The 21,032-nt window shown below is 35.4% G+C and overlaps 3 protein-coding genes across 4 annotated transcripts in view; all 3 read right to left on the minus strand.

The window, feature by feature from the left end:
* The window catches only part of LOC115244153 (UDP-glucose:glycoprotein glucosyltransferase-like), a 22,732-nt gene extending 15,063 nt beyond the window's left edge, over positions 1-7,669 (minus strand). Inside the window, 22 exon segments of the mRNA XM_029821582.1 lie at positions 542-675; positions 780-896; positions 1,102-1,377; positions 1,463-1,645; positions 1,747-1,921; positions 2,457-2,849; positions 2,925-3,131; positions 3,228-3,413; positions 3,526-3,637; positions 3,732-3,990; positions 4,069-4,260; positions 4,342-4,585; positions 4,688-5,043; positions 5,121-5,342; positions 5,415-5,635; positions 5,725-5,938; positions 6,059-6,254; positions 6,353-6,525; positions 6,611-6,793; positions 6,876-7,114; positions 7,207-7,423; positions 7,646-7,669. Coding sequence (XP_029677442.1) covers positions 542-675; positions 780-896; positions 1,102-1,377; positions 1,463-1,645; positions 1,747-1,921; positions 2,457-2,849; positions 2,925-3,131; positions 3,228-3,413; positions 3,526-3,637; positions 3,732-3,990; positions 4,069-4,260; positions 4,342-4,585; positions 4,688-5,043; positions 5,121-5,342; positions 5,415-5,635; positions 5,725-5,938; positions 6,059-6,254; positions 6,353-6,525; positions 6,611-6,793; positions 6,876-7,114; positions 7,207-7,423; positions 7,646-7,654 — 4,508 coding nt within the window. The 5' untranslated portion in view covers positions 7,655-7,669.
* Positions 7,670-14,224: 6,555 nt separating this feature from the next.
* LOC115244214 lies at positions 14,225-17,837 on the minus strand (the record flags this gene model as incomplete). Its single annotated transcript, XM_029821671.1, has 2 exons — positions 14,225-16,468; positions 16,827-17,837. Coding segments are annotated over 2 exons (2,994 nt in total), but the record flags the coding sequence as incomplete, so codon positions are not given.
* The window catches only part of LOC115244147 (receptor-type tyrosine-protein phosphatase kappa), a 69,525-nt gene continuing 66,262 nt past the window's right edge, over positions 17,770-21,032 (minus strand). Inside the window, exons 8-14 of one of the 2 annotated variants that reach the window (XM_029821567.1) lie at positions 20,552-20,712; positions 20,314-20,449; positions 19,795-20,044; positions 19,652-19,728; positions 19,016-19,255; positions 18,506-18,850; positions 17,770-17,918 (exon numbers count right to left, since the gene is read on the minus strand). In XM_029821567.1, the coding sequence (XP_029677427.1) occupies positions 17,838-17,918; positions 18,506-18,850; positions 19,016-19,255; positions 19,652-19,728; positions 19,795-20,044; positions 20,314-20,449; positions 20,552-20,712 (1,290 nt within the window). In that variant the 3' untranslated portion in view covers positions 17,770-17,837. The remainder of the gene's footprint in view (positions 17,919-18,505; positions 18,851-19,015; positions 19,256-19,651; positions 19,729-19,794; positions 20,045-20,313; positions 20,450-20,551; positions 20,713-21,032) is intronic. The other variant, XM_029821568.1, reaches the window with a different exon arrangement.

Below are 21,032 nucleotides of genomic sequence, written 5' to 3' on the forward strand. Positions count from 1 at the left end.
AAATTTTTTATGTTAACAAATACATTTTGTAAATGGACCTTGCATAAAAAAAAATTTTAATTTTTTAAATATCTAATCATAAAAATTTTTAATGTCAATTATTTGCGTTATTCCTACATTAATGTAACATCCAATAATAGAAATTGGAAATTTTTCTTTGATTCAAAAATTGCTGAAATCGAATACTTCAATTTCACAGAACAAGAAGGCTCTCTGCCTCTAAAATAATATACAGTAATTATATATATGTATATGTGTATGTCTAAAACACCTCTCTTATATATATAAACAAATATATAAATATAGACACATACACTTTCATGAATGTAAAAGCAATATTGTAAAATATAATAATAATAATAATATATAAATTAGAATAATATATTCATCATAATAATAAAAGAAATAATAACAAATAATATTCCGGAAGTTTTCTTTTTCAAAAAAAATCTTTAATAAAAAGAAAAAGTAGAATAAAAAATAATCTCTCTCTGTAATTTTTACGAAAAATTATGTATATATATATATAAACTTACCGCTATCTTTTTCCGTTTGTCTGTTTGCATTTTCTATTTTCTGCTGTAGAGCTTTAATTTCTTCGTCATAACCCACCCATTCGGGCAAAATACGCATGGCTGCTTGTAATTTGGCTTCTTTAGTCATTGGATTATTACACTAAAAAGAAAAAAAATAAATTTTGTTTTGGGGGGGAGGGTGAATATTATAATCAAAATATTACAATTCATCATCATGATATACATATAAATAAAAATACATACTAAATCTATGGTTTTAGCGTATCGTTTGGATGCATCATCACACCACGTTTCACACCACAGCCACTCCTGTGGTAATGTTTTGATGGCCACTTGATGTATCATATTATTTGGGAGATCCTAAAATTGATTATCGATTATTTTTCAAATGCAAAAAAAAAAAAAAAAAAAAAAAAAAAAAAAAAAAAAAAATAATCAAATTTCAAAAAAAAAAAAAAAAAAAGAAAAAAAGAAAACACGATATCTTGAGATAATTAACAAAAAATATAATCTATTATTTTCTCTTTATATCTTTATAAATACTAAAAACATTCATTTTACGTACCTGATCAAGATTTGACAAGCTGTTTGGATCTTGACTCAACGCTTGATACTGTCCTCGTAACCTATCTCCGGCTGCGATGCGACGGAACCGTTTGAGATCCACCATATATAATGCGCTGATGTGATAAGCTCGTCCCTGCAAGTGATTTCTCCAATATCCTTGTTTCCAAAACCGAAATCCATCCATTTCAGTTCTACTATCACAAAACGGCGTATATGCATATGGCGCGCCGCCGAGATCCAAATTTGCTAATTCCTTCAAATCTGCTCTTACCACCTGTATAAAAACAATTACATAAAGCAATTTAACACAACTAATATCTATATCATTACATTTTTAATTGTACTTATATTATGTATACCTGATCAGCATCGACAAATATTATTTTTTTAACGTTCAATGGGAACAACACGTCGAGGAATAAGATCTTATATCCCCAAATAGTTCTTTGTTTCTCGGTTTGTTGATGAAGCCAACGAGGCCATTTGTATTGCACAAGTTCGTATTCAAAACCATATTCTTTAGCCATATGCGGCAAAAAATCCTACATCATGAAAAAAATTTTAATAGTTATTTTCGTAACTAGCATTATTTAGAGCAAAATAATATACATGTTTCACTCTACTATATGTCATAGCCACTTACTTTTACAGTCGGTGATAGGTAATTCTTTAAGAACCAGAACTTCACCGGCGTCTTGGTGTGTTTAATAACACTTAGCATCATGATCTTCAAGAATCTTTCGTATAAGTGGCCAGAAGCGAGAGAGAAGATATTTAACTTCTCATCTTGGTCTTCACTTTCGTCTGCAGTAAATGTCCTAGTTTTGAAAGTACATCAAAACATATAAGACATATCAAATATTAGTAACAGTTTAGCTATTTGATATCAATCGCGATTAGATATTTAAATTAATATGGGCTACATTATCAAAGGAGAGAGTGATATTTTAAGTTAATTAATAGGGCAGCAGGCGGAAGACAAGAATACATATTGGTGACTTGGAATTAAAGCTAATGTAAATGAATTAATATAATAAAGTTTTAGTATATTAAGATCATTGATTAATCAAATGTTATAATTTCAAGCCACAGATATGTTCGTTTTTGTAATGCAGATATATTTTATCCTGGATCTCTTGTTATTTGATACTTATTTATATATATTTATAGAAAATGATAGATGTACTTAACTACATAATGAGAAGCTTACCAAAATTTGGCAATGCTAAAAAAGAGAGAACAAATAAAAGTTAAGTTCAAAGATAACCGAGAATACCATGCTATGCATTATGTACTAACACCCAACATTAGGAAATGTGGAATATAAAAATAGTTCGAGTGAGTTAGACATACCTAGAAATGGAGTTCCACAATCCGGAATCCTTCTCGTCGTCCGATAAGAGATCGACTCCCGCCTTGTCTGGCTTCTTGGATACCTTGATTTTTAGCACGTGGCTTCTCAGAGAACTTATCAGAACTTTCACATCATTGCCGTTTTGAATAACATCCTGTCCGTCGACCGTGGTGAAGTCGTATATTTCCGCGGATCTTCCCTGTCGAAGTCGTAGTACCCATTCGCCAGGATTTGCCTTGAGCTGGAAGTATCCCAAATTCGCCATTACTATAGTGTCAACCATCACGGGTTGTTTCTCGGTGCCTAATGTGAATTGAAGGCCTCTCGGTGGATTTCCCATTACTGCTTCGAAACAATGGCCTTCGAGCAGCAAATATTCCAATTCAAATTCACTAAAACAATATACATATAAAAGTCAACGAAATTGGAATAAGAAAATCATATTTTGTGTATTTCGATTCTTTTACCTATGTACGCCGATTGCGACGTTATCCAGCTTAATGTTATCAAGATCATAAACACTGCGGACTACTTCTACTAGCCAATTTTCAGGAGCATGAATGTATTGCGTTAATAATGAAGAAGTGGGAAGTTTTGTGAACTTCGCGATAGAGCCACTGATATCTCCTTCGGTTGTGAATTGTAGCTCAGGTTCAAGCACAAATCGATAAAAGCTGGGGAATGAAACAAAAGAATATATTATAAAAAAAATATATATCATCCTAATTTAAGAAAAAGAATTATGAGGAAAATAAAGTATATTACTTTACCTCTTTAATGGCATATCGCTATTCTTGTCCAAGCAATTCAAGAATACTTTTATATTACAGTTTAAGGCTTGCTGTACTGTTTTCAATATTGGGCCTAATTTTTGAGCACCGCGTGAAACCGGATCTACAATGGCGATAAAGTTGAAGGCCACTTTATCGGGATCGGCAGTTGGAATTTTTATGACACTGCAAAATAAAAATAACCATTCTTGCATATAATATCAATACTCAGAGTTTCATATATGTTGTGTATAAATTCCAAATTTTTGATTTATATATATTTTAGAAATTATTTTACCTGTGATCATCCCCATGGAAAGGAACGTCGTATCGATTTCGAGTTTGAGGACGTGGTACTAAAAGTGAAGTGATCTTCATAATCATATCATCCGTAATGTTATTTTCTTCTTCTAGAAAAATATCATAAACAATTTATTATTTCTATCGTGGTAATTGAAAAAAATATTACAAGTAATACATATCGTATATATCATATTATCATACCATATTCATCTTCATTAAAGATTCGGTCCTTGATCAATTTCATAAATAGTTTATCTCCATAAGTGCTTTGGCTAAATCTTTCTAATAAAGAGAAGTCTTCGCTTGTAAATTCTTCGCCGCTATCCAAGGGGCCAATAATACGGCCGTTGCACAAAACTGCTCTCGCTCCAGTTTCCAAGTTTAAGACATTTTTAATATAATGTTGATGTAACAATAATATTGGATTTTGATTTTCCAACAACGCCGCCACAGATTCGTCCTGAAATAAAGTAGAGTTATGAACGCGAAATAATTTCCAATAATATGTATACATCATTTACAAAAATACATTTCTTACTTCAATCTCAAAACTACCATCGGCAATGAGAGCTGCATTATCTTCTCTGATTACTTTACGTGTGTAAAGTATAGCTCTTTCTGGTGATAATGCATTTAACGCAGCAAGAATAATTTTGTTAATATCAGACTTTGAATTTACATTACTTTCCGCATTAACGATAATACTAATTCGTGCATCGGTATTTGATTCCTATAGAAAAATATAAGAGTTTTATATTTTCTATGAAAATACATACGAGATTATATAAAGCTTGACTTTTAAATCACATACTACATATTCAAGCGCCTCTCGTAGTAATTGTCTACCAGACGACGATCTCAAATCAGCTACAATCCAAAAGGAATGTAAGTGATGCACGCTACTGCGTCGTGGTACGAAGAAGTAATGCATTTTCTTCATTAAATAAGTCGATAGATCTTGAGAACTCCACTTTGTATAATCCTCATCTTCAGGAATCGTACCAATTAAATTTAGCCATGCATTCTTGTCCACTTTTAAAATACGCTCGTTCAAGCTAGAAAGCGAAATAAAAAGTGAAATGAATGTAATAAGTAATAAAAGTGAACATAAATTTATTATAGTAACTTATAGAGAATTAATTAAGAGCTATATTTACCGTGGCATAACATATGGTTGATTCATGAGAAAATCAACGACATCATCCCCTTCCGTTACTTCACCGCGATATACCGCTTTTTGCAATGTGGGTGTTTGCGACATAATGGTAGATAGTACTGCTTCCTCGTATGATTCGTAGTTAATCTGACTGGGCGTCAAAGGTACACCATTCAATAGAGCTTGTGGGAATTTCTTGAAACCACATCGTTTTATGAAATCGCTGGCTAAATGCCGTCCCACGTCATATTCAGACTCTTCCCCGAGGATATAAGGTATACTAGCGGACGAATCTTTGGATCTGATAACTTTTTTTATATCGTCTATGTCAGCACCATGTCCAATGTAATTTCCTAACTAAAATAAAAATAAATTTTATCTTTCGTCTTGATATGGATATTGACATCAACATATAAAATGATATGAAGTTTTACCTCTGATAAGAAATGTAAAGCCTCCTTAGGATTTTTATTTTCTGCAAAATAGTGATATGCATTGTTAACTGCAACACTAGCATCTGTTAAACCTGTTACAGATGTATTATAATTCGTCACGAAGACAAATCCGACTCTCAGTGGAGCAGAATGTGCATAAAGAGATTGCGCTAGAGCTATTAACGACATGGAATCTTCACTTAAGGGATCGATAATTAATACCTACAAAAAAAGATAGGTAAGTATTTGAAACAAAATATTAATCATTATCATTTAAAATTTAGTAATACTAACTAAATTATACAAATTTCTTCTGATATTTCTGAGCATGCCAGGGAAAGTTGGTCGTAATAACTCTGTTAATGACCGTGACCATTTACTGTAACGTGAATCATTTTCAATATCGTTAATCCAATTGATCGCGGAATCCCTTATATCCATTGCAAAATTTTGATTATCTGTTCCTCCAGATAAATCCAGTGCTAACAATTTACTCATTTTTTTGTTACTAAAGCCTGTAATAATTTGTAAGGATATAATCATTGATTTGGTAATATATTAATAAAATATTTAACTGATATATACAAATATATAGCTCTCGTACCAATTTTATGAAGAGCTTCCATTACTCGTAACTCGCTTCTCAAAGACTCTAAAAGAGTTAGTACATCAATAGCTTCCAAATCAAAAAATAAGCCATTGATGAAAAGCGCCGTGTCAGTTGGTTGTATATTTAGACTTGCCATAAATATTTCCTGATTCAGTTTCATTTCCTTCTTCATATCACTATTCACCTTAGTTCTAATTAAAGATTTGGCCTATGAGGAGAGATACAAACATAAATAAATTGTTATATACCTATTAAATCATGTATATATGTATTTAATCATATGTCATTTTAAATCATGTGTTTAGAATTCGAGATTTAAAATAAATACCTGCATAGGAAAATTTTGCGATATATCGGTCAAGACATTTAGTGCTTCTGCAGAAGGAGAATTCATAATCCTTTCAGCTGCCTGATGACTCAATTCTTGAAACCGCCATACCTTGAAAGCTCCGATCTCGTGACTACTTTCCAATAAATGCATTTGTATTTTATCCAGTTTGGCTTGTTGATCTGGATATAATGTTCTAGAAAGATGATATATTATATCATAGTAATGTAATGCAAAATGCTATACAGAAAGATACAAAAAGTGAATACTTTACATCTTTACTAACCACCTTACTTTAAAATCATGAAGTTGATTCCTTCAGTTTCTTCCATGCCATCATTTTCCTCTTCTGAGCTCTTTCCTGTGTTATCTTTGATATCAGAATCGTCTGTCGCTTTGTATTCTGTAGACTTCATTTGCAACTCTACACCATACCCTGATAAACGCAATTTCTTATCTGTTCTATCCTGTAAATTGGTTTTAATATGAAAAATGCAATTATTTTGCAATATGTTATAAATGTCTATAACATATTTCTATTTCTATTGTTACCTTCACATAATGACGAAGAATATAATTGATCTTCTTTGTTTCTGCTATGTTTTTTAGCTTTTCATGGAAATCAATGAATGTAGGAGTCCCAATCTGACCATATAGTATGATTATCTTATCAGATTCTGAAGTATCCAAGTATCGGTGGTCTACATCATAGGTATCTGCAGTTTCCCATGTATTCTGTAAAGTAAACAGAGCATAATGATATATATCCTAACAATTATCAGTAGAAACGAGAGATTGAAAATTATAAATTACCAACCTGCTCTAGTAGTAACCTATCTATATCTTTTAGAGAACAAGTAAATGTTCCACCAATGTTAACAACATTGTTACATCCATACAAAGAAACATTTTTATTCACAGCCATTTGAGAAAACATTTCAACACGTGCGGAATAAATACGTAAGGACAATCCTAACTTAAAAACTGCTATTTCTGATTCAGATAAATATTTTTTAGCCAGTTCCAGAATTAAGTCATAACTTTCCTTTTCTGTAGCTGTTTGGAGTAAATTACAGAGATTGAAAAAAAATGATCATCTTGAGAGTATGTACTTCACCAAATCAATTAAATTAAAACCACATAATTACCTATTACAAGATCACTAATTTTTCTGGAATATGCATCGATAAATTTCCAAAAGTAATTTGGATTTTCATCGCTAAGATATTCAGCTGCTTCGAGAACGAGAGGTGTCTCATCCCATTTAGCATTTATTAAAGTTGTCACATATTTGTTAGTCTTTTTGTCAGCTCCAAGTTGAGTGGAGCATAACAAGAGCATATACAAAAATATGAGCATCCCCATCTGCAACATTAGGAAAAAATAAGTTACCAACTATATTACAATCCCATTTATTAATAAAACGATAGATTCTAAACGAATAGACACGTTTCTAAATGAAAAAAAAGGAACCGCTTTGTTAATAAAATTTTGCACGATAAATCTTCACTGAAACTCGCTGTCAATTACATTTTGATACACGTGGCGATCACATCTGACATATAAAATGTCAAATGAAATACATACGTGCCGCATCCCATAATTATTGACAAGTAATGTTATTACAATGTGTATTCTCTAATCTCGCCGATAACCTGACAAAACCGCCGAGCTCTCGCTGTGAGACTCTTTACGTACCTTTTTCCGCGAGTTTTATAAAAAAATTATTTCAGCTACGAAGAAGATGCATCAATGATTATAGCCAATCCATGAAGTGCACGTGCCACGCTCGCAATATCCCGGAACGGCGAGCAGCTGATCTACGAGCAATCGTATTATCATACGGCGAACGTATGTATAGCGTATGTATGTGTACAAATTGTATATTATCGTCGGTGTTGCTGATAACTGGTGGCATTCGAACCTTTTGTCATTAATCATGGATTTCAATGAAACAGAAAGACGAAACATTCTCGGGATGCGTTCGTAAATCTTACACATAGAGTAACATTGAATTGACCAATTGGGATAAAGAAATCTTGGTTACTTTCATCCTGATTGGTCAATAAAAGAGTACTTTATCTATAGGTAAGATTTTTGAACGCATCCTCGAAAGATCACGTAGCTTCGCTTGATGTTTATCTATATCCATTCAGATCAGTTCAAGTCATTGTGCACTTCACTGCGTACAAATAGGTAAAAGTAAATTACATATTTATATTTGCGTATAAAACAATTTTACACATTTATTTATTTTAATGAATAGGGAATTTGCTCTAAATTATTTTTAAGAACTTATTTACACAAAAAGTCCACTTTATATTATTTATATCTAAAGTTCACTTTATATATATACATATATAAAACAATTTGAATGTAAATAATCAGGTAAATAAATGGCAAGAGTTATTTAATAATTTTTATGAACAACGATTGTACTAATATATCGAAGAGGCTCTCTTGATAAATTATATGTTATATTAATTGAAAAATCTTTAAATACTTAAGATATCTCTTAGAAGGAGACCAATGTACGAATTGTGTAATATACAACGTACAATCTATTTATTATTTACAACAATGTACCAATGTTACGTAAAATGTACCACATTATATTTTATTTAATAGTAGATCGCTTATCACACTGTTTTAAAAAACCGCGCGTGATCGTGCTGCGGGGGGGGGGGGGGACGCGGTTCGCGTTTCAGATCGATACAAACTAGCGCGACTTCACGATCATCCGCCGCGAATTTCGCGCCTTTAACGTACTATTCGAAGTGCAACAGGACGAGGATCGCCGCGCGACAGACGTGTCTCGTTTTCGTGATTCTTTTCAATGATGAGTCGAGTAATCTTTGGTATGTAATTTCAACGATGGTAACATCGATGTGTTAGTATTTGGTATGAATAATTTACATATATTTGCGTAGATCTCGCAGCTGCGTTTCGAGATTGCCGTCTTCCCAAGCAACATGGAGATACGATACTATCGCATCGATACAGTCGCATCATCCGAGGAAATCTCTTTATTAAGCAGTGGACCCGATTATCTACGCATCGTAGGGTGAGTCTCATGAAATCTTTTTATTAATTTTGAATCGCGATGCTGCGAATGTAAGAGAGAAAAAGAGAGAAATAGAATTGATTTACATCGATCTAAATCCCTTCCCTTCCCTCCCCCTCATACGGCAGCGTGAATAACGTGAATAACGATTGAAAATTTTATATGAAAAGCATCTTTTAAAAGATTTTGAAATGAAAAATAATAATAACTGCAGTTACATATAATATACTGAATACGGCAGTTTCCAAAACGCAGTTACAATATTGTGTAAATATTTTGTGTGGAGGTGGATTAATATACATAAGATATTTGAAAATCACGTAACAATATTTTAGAGATAAATTTTTTGAACAATTTGAAGTAAAAATCATTTTTGAACAATTAACGATAGTATATATATAAATATAGATTATAAATTATAAAAACCATTATTAATAAATATAGAATTTGCTAAATTTTTTTATGTTAACAAATACATTTTGTAAATGGACCTTGCATAAAAAAAAATTTTAATTTTTTAAATATCTAATCATAAAAATTTTTAATGTCAATTATTTGCGTTATTCCTACATTAATGTAACATCCAATAATAGAAATTGGAAATTTTTCTTTGATTCAAAAATTGCTGAAATCGAATACTTCAATTTCACAGAACAAGAAGGCTCTCTGCCTCTAAAATAATATACAGTAATTATATATATGTATATGTGTATGTCTAAAACACCTTATATATATAAACAAATATATAAATATAGACACATACACTTTCATGAATGTAAAAGCAATATTGTAAAATATAATAATAATAATAATATATAAATTAGAATAATATATTCATCATAATAATAAAAGAAATAATAACAAATAATATTCCGGAAGTTTTCTTTTTCAAAAAAAATCTTTAATAAAAAGAAAAAGTAGAATAAAAAATAATCTCTCTCTGTAATTTTTACGAAAAATTATGTATCTTGCTGAAATTCATGATTTATTGTAAATTATATTTGATTTGTTTATATTTGATAACGTTTAGTGAAGTCTGTAAAAGCCATGCGCGCTAATAATATATATTTATATTTCTAGAAATAACTAATCAATATAATCGCTTCACATATTTTGGCAAAAACACGAGGCGCGGCGATCTCGATGATAAAGGCCGTTAGATTTTTCGTTTCGCACGTTCGTATTCATCGGCTTATTATGTTTATCGTGATGGCAAATTTGATGGCTTCTTACAATATGAATTTTATTGACATGTATGTGGCAAACGCCCATCACATATAGAAATACTTATGTGTCGCGTATATTCACACATCTACATCCATATACTCATATGTTTTATCATGTGTGTACCTGTGCTTGTGTATTATACAATATATGTATTATAGCGTGGCACGTTCAACGTGACGCGTAAACAAAAATTAATTAACGCCATTGTATTATCTTGCTGTTTACGTTATCTATAACATAGTTCAATATATTTTTTTGGGAGGGAATAAACAAGGAGAGAAGATTGAATCCTCTAGAAATAGACGGAAGCTATATGCACTTTTGCAAAAACAATTTCAATGTGTGATATTTCAGATCGCAAAGTTTCAAGAATATAATTCAAGTATTAATTAATTTTTTTTTATTCTTTGGCGAAATTGTTATTTTTTTTTTGTTTTGCATTCATAATCTATTGATTCTTTCAATTTAATAATACTTAAACTTTTTTTTGCGTAATAGTCACCGATACAACGGCTTCTTTTTTTACCTCGATTAAAACAGAGTTTTATATATATATATATATATACATACATATAGAAACAAAGTTATACATGTATATATGTATAGAATATATCTTCAATCATTACATTTTTGAATCAACAGTAAAATATTCGTGTTTAAATATAATCAAACCTTTTAAGAAAAAGTTATCCACAAGAGAGAAGCTCTCCTCTTGTGCTTAGAACGATTATGCTTCTAACTTTCTAACAATCGCAACGACAGCAACTAATAAACGCTGTGTACATTTGAATACTAAATCTCGCCCGCGAGAACCAAAGAGTTTCGTATCGGAACATTAACACTGCCATAATCGCGCATCTTTTGCATTCACCTTTTGCATGGACAGCCGAAAGGGTGGACGGATGGCTGCCGCGGTATACGCGCGTGGGGGAATTTTTTATTAAATTCACAAGAAGAGTGGACGAGTTTTGCCCTCCGAGATTACAATGCGAACCCTGTCTCACCATGTGTCTTAGATTGCCCTGGCCGAAAATACTATATATACAATACTATTGCGGTCTACGATTAAAGGAAGATCACGATACGTTTAATTCGATTATTGATTCAAGTGATGATGAGCGGTTGAATTGCGATTGTTGTTAATAAAAATAAATTTTACTGATCCTAAAAAATTGTAGCAAAAACTAGAAAATTAAAGTTAGAAGATTAAAGTAATCAAAACATAAAATATATTTCATAAATATGGGAAAAGAGAGAGGGGCGCAAACAAAAAATATAGAAAACGAATCATAAATTAAAAAACGATACGCACATTTATGTAATTTATACTTCATAAAATATTGCTATATCTAATGATAAGGTAAGACGTAGAAAGAAGGAAAAGGCATTACTAAACGTTAATTATATAAAATATAAATGCGTTAAAATAAAGAAATATCAAGTTACGATAAGAATATTAATAGTCGCACTTTTTATCTCGAATTAATTAAATAAAGTCTTCAGTTTTCCGAAGTAGAACGAATCGTGATCTTTCTCGCGTGCACACTTGTGCCACATATCCAAATCGGTATATACAGACGGTAAATTCCTAGCCATAACACGCGTATACTAAATTCGCACATGCGTTTATATCTACGTGCAGACGAACGAACGCACACAGAGACGCATACATACATACACTCCCACACTCGCATCCACACAAACATATATATATATATGTATATATGTAATGTGTATATAAAAGTAATTTCATAACATACAATAAATCGTATTTTTCTTTGGCACACACATCTCATCAACTATTGAATTTGTATAATTACATCTGGCTAGGAATGCACACTTGTATATATGTATATATATATATATATACATTCGCATTTTAATCTCTAATATTTACCAGATGCGTGTGCGTTTTCTTTATATAATATCGGTTCAGATGCATTTAATTGTTCCTCAAATATTTTCACACTTCTTGCGAAGGAACTCGAATTTCGAAAGCGTTTAATATTCCACGGCTTGAGATAAAACGTGTTGATTTTATTATTTAAGGGAGCTTAGGGCTCTATAAACTGGTTTTTAGAAAGTTGTTGAAAGCATAAACGCCTGTCATTTTTTGCTTGATAGGAAAAGGAAAGAGTTAGGGCGCTTCCGCTTTTTATTATAAATATTTATGAAAGTACTAACATTAATAGTTATTAGAGTACTCTATCAATATAAGAAAATACTAATACTTATAATCTATGGAGCGAAAATGTATCTGCATCGACATTATTAAGAGTATTGCACAAATATTTCACCAAAAAATTAACTGTAATACGTATTTTATATATACTGTATTTTATATATATATATATATGTTTATATATCTATCTACATATTTAAATGTACTTTCCGCATAATCAATTTTAGTGCGTTGTCGACCCTATCTATAACGCTAGAAAATTATAAGAGGAACGCGATTAAATTTGTATCATTTACTTCTATAAATTTTATGCCGTTAAAATGTTATTATATTTGCCGCGCCGAACAAAGAGCAGGCGTGGCAGGCGGACGCATCTGCGTGGGAGTCGCATTCTCGCGAATTCGCCGATCTCTTCCTGTATCTCACACCGAAAGATCTTTTTTTATAAGCCTTTCCCGATCTAAATTTCATCGATATCTCTCAAAGGCGAGTTATAGAAGATACGATAGATCGTCAGAAAATTATAAATAATCACACGCATATTCACATATATGTATGTAGAAATTCGAAGGCTTTGTCTGATCCCTTTTTGCAATTCTATGAGAATAGATCATGTTTCGTAAGAACGAAAAAATTGCGATGTATTGTTCGACGAGAGCGCGACTCCGTGGACCCATTCAGAAAATCCGGCGCGCAGTCGGAATTAAATCGTCGATTAGGACTTCTTTGCATATTTTTTGTTGCGTTCTCACTGTCTCTCTCTCTCTCTCTTTCTCTCTGTTTAAATAATATATATCCACATACAAGGCACTCTCTGCTCAACAGAAGGGTTTTTCACCGGAAATCCTTCGTTCTTGCGCACCAGCGAGTGTAGAGTCTTTGTTGCCGCATCGGGCTTTCTCGAAAAGATCGAGTAAAAAATGGTCGGGGTGCGCTTTAGAATATTTCGGTAGGAGCTCTCTCGCACGTTCCAACAAGCACTCGTTGCGTCGAAAACTCCGGGGGTTTATGGCTCTAGACTGGACAGATTTTGCTTATAAAGCTGGTAAACTGTTCTTTTCTTTCTTCATATTTCTCTCTGTTATCCGAAAGTCGCATAATTGAAGTTTGTTATTTACTTTCGAGAGGACATCGTTCCACTTGACTAATAGAATATTAATATTAATAACATCTCGATCAAAGAGATTATTCTGTGATCCCGTTTCATCTATCGCAATAATCTGGCTTTATATTATGCGAAATAATGGCGTTTGCTAAACGTATATCGCTATGCTTTTAAATTTTTTCCTTCCACAGCTTTTACTTTTTATCATTCTTTCCATATTTATTGTATCTTATATAACATTGTCCGAAAAATTACGCAAAAAATGTGGCAAGAAAAATTTCGATAAGCTAGAAGGTTGTATTCAGCAAGTGCCATTATTATAACCGTTTTTACGAAGAGTATAGGTAAATCTCTATTTCCGTTCATCTACACGACTAATTTTGACTAACTAACTAAAAGCATTAATGTACAAAGTCATTTTAAGACAAGCACCATCAGAAAAATATTCGCGTGCAACGCGAATACATCACGACACTTTCTTCATCTAAGCGATTTATTGACAAGGTTTTAATTATCAATTCGTTTAATCTCAGAAGCAACATAAAGGAATGCCATGCTCGTATCGAAAAAAGATAAATATAGAATTATTTTTAAAAATATTAAAAATTATTAAATACTCCAAATAAAAAAATAAAAATTGTGTATAATATCTTGTTAAAGACCCAATATTTGTATTCGATATATTCAATCACTCGTATCTAATACACAATACCGAAAGGATTAAAGTGAAATATAATTAACTTAATACAAATAATTATTTGCGCACCTGTATCCATTTTTCTCACGGTACGAGCACGATAATTGGCGCCGTCGCAGAGAGAATTTCGCCCACGGGCAGGTCGACGTGCGTTATAAGGGGACACACTTTGTTCGTTTCTGGGCAACGACCGATCGGCAGTCGACCTTAGAACCGAGGGTGAAATTTTCCGGCTTGACGGTCTCCTCGACGGAGATTTTTCCGAGTCGCTTCTTAACGCGGAACGGCGTCGATCGAGGGGATATAATCTCGTAGAGATCGCTGGTCCGCTCTTGAATGTCTTCGCCTTTGGAACTGTTGATCCTCTGATCGGTCGGAATAGCGATGTCCACCTCGGCGTAGTGATTCTGGCTAGGCTTCTTTGGCTGTTCCATCTCCGATATTAATTCGCCGACTTTTCTATCTATCTCCTCGGATGGAGAATTGAAGACGTCTGAAGAACAGCTCTTCGAGTCGCAGATTAGCATCAAATCGGGATAGTCATCGGTCTCCTCGGTTTCGAACGGCAGGTCCCTCGTAGACGCCAAGGAGATCGCTCGAGCTTCCGGTTTCTGAGGCTTCTCCTCATCGGCGTAATCCAATGACAGACATCTCTTCTCGAACAGAGCCGGCCCGGGTGATTTTCGATTCTCGCTATTCGACTGATTTTCCTTGTCTTCTTTATTCTCGCGATTCGACGTAACCTTGCCTTCCTCCGTGGTCTCCAACGAATTGATCATTCTCGATGGTCGTCGTACGCTGTTCTCTCGTTCCACCGAGAGGCAGAATTCCTTGTCCGTCAACAAAATGCGCTTTGGCATCTGCCTTGGCTTTTGATCAAGATCCAGATCCTTCTCCCAGGACGGAGTTTTTAGCAAGCTCTTCACTTTGCGCAGTTCTGTCAGTAGATCCATGGTTTCCTGCGACGGTTCGTGAAAGATTCGTCTCTTCGGTCGTCTGATGGACGTGTTCGTGTCTGATTCGTGATCACTAAGATGATCGATCTCTTGCTGCTTTCTCAGAATGGATCTCATTGTGCTCTTTTGACTCCAATCTCGTTTCTCCACGGCAGTTTCGATCGTGTTTGTATCAGCCGCTGCAACATCTTCCATCCCGGACGCGCTCTTCAAGATTATGTCGGATTCCGCTGGTAGCAGATTCAGCCTGTCGTGTCGACTCAAAGCGCCTTGAGCGGCTCGAGTGCGCCGTTTGAAAGCCGCGTAACTCTCCATAGGTATCTCCTGCAGCTTGAATTTGTCCTGCAGTTGCTTGAACGTTTCCTTCGTATACTCGCTCCGACGCGTTGCCAGCGAATCCTCCGACGAAATTTCCCGCGTTCTCCCGATGTCATCGATTATAGTTTGCGAGGCAGTGACAAATGAGAGAGCGTCCTTTGCCAGAAGATTATCCGAGGAAATGCCTCGTCTCTCGAACTGATTGTACTTGATCGATCTGCGCGTATTCTCGATCCGCCTGGTATCCTCGACGATCGATCTCCTGGTCTTCGTCGGAGAGAGAATTCCTCTCTCCGAGATGATGTTTCGAAACTCACGATCGGGAGAGACGCTCGAGATAGGCCTCTTCGTCGGCGAATTCGGCGTGCTGTCGTCGCTACGAACGATTTCGCTGGAACCTTGAAAAATCTTGCGTCGAATTAAGGCCGATTCCTTCTTCCCGCGCTGCGCTCTTCGCGGCAAATTGTTCCAGCTATTGGCGTCGCTTGACGAATTCAAGCACGTAGACGAAGATATGATCTCCTCGCTGGTGGTCACTCGGCATTTTAACAACTCGGCAGTTACGCTGGTTGGCCGATTCTCCAATTCTGGTCTCGATATCGTGTGTTCGCTGCTGTTTTCTATCGGTAACGAGCTCGGACCTGAATTCACTACGTTGTCCAGGAACGAATCGCGTAAAGGGTCCTTTACCGGAACGGTGGATTCCAAGTCCTCCGTCTCGAATGAATACATCTTTAACAGGAACTCTTTACCCGAACGCCTTCTCTCATGGGTCGCCGAGGTCTCCAAAGGCTTGCATTGTACCTCTTCTGAATGAGAGGTAACGAGTACTACTTTTTGAACAGTATTTTCGATGTTTTCCTTAGTGGCGATCATCTCCTCCATATTGTGCTTCTTAACATCATTCCTCATCCCGGTGTGATTTTTCACGAATTCGTTTAATCCTTTCAATATATATGTACGCCGTAATAGTAATTTATAATAATTGTTTAATAAACAATTTTTTATATTTCTCTTATAATTTCTTATATTTCTTACAATTTTTTATATTTCTCTTATAATAAATTTTTATATTTCTCTGATAATAAACACATTCTACTTAAATTTTAAAGAATAAAAATTTTATTATAATTTTGAAGAAATTGCGAGAAGAAAAATAAGTGAGAAACGTAGAATTGTGCTTCTTAACATCATTCCTCATCCCGGTGTGATTTTTCACTGTCGTGTCGTTCGTCTTTCTGTCATTTCTGACGTCGTTTCTGCGTTCATTACGCGGCGTGTCGAAAATAAATTTATCCAAGGTCTTGGATGAACCGATCTTGTCCAAAAACGGTCTTTCAACGGCCCTGCTGGGCCCGATCTTCTCCAAGTAAGGTTTGCCAATAATTCTTGGCGTCAGCTTCGCCAGGAACGGCCGATCCTCCGTTTTGGAGATGCCGATCTTCCACAAGAACGGCCTCTTCTTATCCTTATCCTTGTCCTTGAGGGTTTCGAACGAGCGATCGCTCAGCCGATCGTTGCTATAGTTGGAAGAGTTGTCGCTGCTCTTGGAGCGGGCCCTCTTGCTACGCGACGTGTACGGCGTGAGCGGCGTCCTGGGTGTTTTCGGGGTGAGAGACGGACTTGGTTCCACGTTCGGGCAGGTCTCGTCCAGCAGTGCCATCGCGGCCTTCAAATCCATGCAGGCCCGCCGGGGAACGGGCACCGCCGGCCTTGGTAATTCGCCCTCGATGCTGCTGTTCCTCGTCGAATTGAGATCCGGCCTGCCGCCGTCGGCGTGCGAATACAAGGGATACGAGCTCCTGTCACCCATCGGCCCCGGTGATGTGTCCGTCGGATTATCTTCCAGGTACCAGGGCGTCACGCTGAGATCATCCGGCCTCGCGGCGGGACTTTGCGGTGTCGTCGTGCCCTTACTGACGGCGCCCTTGCCGCCGATCTTCTGATGCTGCTGCTCCTGCTCCTGCTGACTCTGGTCGGTGCCGCTCGACGATGGTATCGTTCCATCGCTGATCGACACCTCGTTTGACATGCGGCTGAGGAGCGGTCTGCGATAAGTGGAACAGGTAGCGAAGTGTGGTGGCGCCGGCCTCGCCATTTCGATAATGACGCGACCTTGGGCGCAGGGCACGACCGGTTCCCCGTCCGCCGGTGCCTCCTCCGGGGTCAGCGGCAGCGCTGCGCCCCGACCGAATTCGATGAACCATAGCTCGTCCCTCAACTCGCTTTCTCACTTCTTCTCGTTCATATCTTTGTTTAAATAGTGCAGCACGTAGTGCAGGACCAGGTCGTAACAATACTTGTATTCCGTCTAGAATTAAATGTTACACAAATATCCTTTTATAGCAGTATCTTACCTTTTTATTTGAAATTTATTTAAGGTTCTCTTTTATAAACAGAGAGAAAGAAAAATATTTTATTATATTAATCAATATTAGAGGACTTGTATGTTGGTGATAGTAAAATCAACATACAATTTTATTTTATATTTATTTAGAGATTGTGTGTGCTTCTTATCAGATGGTATTATAATTTTAATAATATTATTTTGAATTTTTTAACAAATGATTTCTTATAATAATGGATATATGGATATAATAATGGATATAAATGAAATCTAAGAAATTAATCTCCAAAACCGACATGTCGTAAATTAGAAACATGAAAAAATTTTAAGTACCAAAGATAGAAACAAAATAGATTTAGAAATTTTTACACACACACATACATAAATTTATAAAGTTAAACATAATATCATTTAAAAAAATACTCAGCTATTATCTAGATTAGATGAAGAAAAAATATACATTAAATATATATTAATATTATAATATAATATTATTATAATATAATATTATTATAATACAATATTATTGTAATTTAAAGGAAAATACATACCATATTTTCCACAAGTTGAGGCCTATGCCTGCGCACAGTTTTGACAGCCTGGAAAATGTCAACCTCCCCGTGCTGAATGACCTGTTCTATGCACGCATTGGCCGCACAATAGACACCGCAACGGCTTCTACCATCGGGCGATACCACAGCCACCGGTCCGTAGTCCGTTCGTTGCCTCCATCTCTCGACCATATTCATGAGCTCCACTAAACTATTTGTGGAGGTGGGTACTTTGTGGCCCATTGGCCAACAGGTCAATTGGAACAATTGCACGGTCTTCGGCGGCGCTTTCACCCCCGCCATGAGTTCCGTCAATGAGACGATCTTCTTGTTTATCCTAAAAACCTGAGAAACATAATTCGCTGATAATTTATAAACAGGAAGATTTAGCTATTTTTTTCATCTTTAGCTCCTCATGTATAAATTTTCCCTTTGTCAAAAATGTCAAAAATAAATTTTGAAAACTTTCGAAGCTTTGAATCGAAAGAAGGATTGGAGATTGGTTCTCACCCAGGTTTTTATGTTAGTGTAATGATTGTGGCTGATGTGGTCGATCGTAAACACGGGCCCGTATTTCTTAGAGTGCCTCCCTTCTGGCCAAAAGCTGGGATAATTTGTGGATCCCTGAGGCGGTACGCATAGCACCACTACCGCCGCGCACTCATAGTCGTAAACCAAAGACCAAAATTCGCCGCACGTGTGTCGAAGGGGCCATTCCGTTACGATATATTCTCTCGGTTTCGTGTAGCCCTGCGTGGTATAGCGAGAGTGAATGAGTGTTTTGGGGAAAAACTTGGCAATGCGCGATTGCCAAATGGATCGCGAGAAATATTGTAATATATATAATATATATCGGTTTGCAGAGCTTTCTATATATTCTCGACGTTTAGCAGTTATTGATTATCAAGCTGAAATGATTGCTATTTGCAATTTTAATTTGAATAAAAGCCTGATTTTAAATTTATATTTACGTTAATAATAGATGTTAAATAATAGATGTTCTTTTTGCAATGAATAATATAATTGTCATAGCGCTTTAAGAAATTTCATTAAAAGTTCGACCTCGAAGAAATGCAGCTTTTTTGACAACGCGAGATAAATGATAAAAATAGGCGGATTAAAAATTTATATATTTTAATAACTTACATCCACAAAGACGGCATTTATATAATCCGTGAAACTGTTGCCCTGAAAGCTGGTCAGATACGGCCGAAAATTGTCCGCTGTAAGCAAAAGAGGAAAATTATTTTGGCGAGTCGAGAGAAGAAGCTGCGTCGCGTGAAACTCACGTGGAACTACTAGGACATCTCTGTTTTTTTCTCTGTTATCGGCCCTGTGCCCACCGGCGCAATCGCCGATCGTGAAGCGCGGCGTCTGTTTGCAAATCTGCTGGTACTCTCGTTGATACTCGTTCATCTTGGTTATGGGGTTCTTTATGCTTTTCTGCTTCAAGCGCTGCGACAGTTCTGCCACGGGAAACCACGATGCACCGCACACGACGAATTCCTCGAGCGTATCGTAAATGAATTTGTACTGTTCCTGTGTAACGCGTAAACTAAGATATAAGTTAGCAATATCAAAGTAATATATCATTATTAGCCAATCTCCGAAAAACAGAAAAAAATTGGAAAAGAAATTAATGATAGAATTTATTTATTACTATTATAACTATATCAAGGAGCTTCATTAAAAATAAGATAGATTTATTCGCGTTATATGTAAATTCTTTTACGTCATTTTTTTGAGGTGCAAAAGCTTTCGATTTATATGATAACTTTCATGATATCGAGCAAAAGTTGATATTGTACCAAATTTTCTATGAGTCCTCTCCTGCTCTGCCTTAATTTCTTCAAGTAACCAAACACATCGAACGCGTCCTCTTCTTCGGCCAGCTCCATATTCGCGTCGATCGCTAAATATACCCCCGATCGTCCGCCACCGTCGCTTTGTACATCAAAAACAGATAAATTTATTATTCGCGAAATTTATAGGCGCGCCGCTTGCTTTTACTTATTGTAGCATATAAATCGCGACTCGCGCCCTTACTTGCAGTGAACGACCATAGGTCCGGATTCATTCTTTATGGTTGATCCCACGACAGCCCGGACGCGCCGTCTAAATTCCAGCACTGCGTTACCGAAGGGACACGTATGCGAGTGCCACTCTGTGTAGTGAAACTGCAACAACGTCCTTTCTTCCGTAATTTCCTGCGAAAACGTGTTTATATAACACAAATTACGACTGCGAATCATTTTTATGATAACAATTATTTATATATTCATCATTTATTCATTATTCATTATTTAATATTTATTACTCACTCATCTTTATCATTTTTATGAAATTAAATTAGAAAATTAAATTAAATTGAAATCATTTGTATCATTTCCATTCTATTTCGCACACGTATGTGTCTCTTATAATTGATTACTTTAACAATCTACTTTTCCTCTTTTTTTTCATCTCATCGCAAGCTGTTTGAATATATAATAGTGAGATTAAGCTCTGAAATTTATGATCAAAGAAA

The sequence above is a fragment of the Formica exsecta genome, unplaced genomic scaffold, assembly GCF_003651465.1.
Source record: "Formica exsecta isolate Colony F162 unplaced genomic scaffold, ASM365146v1 scaffold80, whole genome shotgun sequence".
NCBI classification, from domain to species: Eukaryota; Metazoa; Arthropoda; class Insecta; order Hymenoptera; family Formicidae; genus Formica; species Formica exsecta.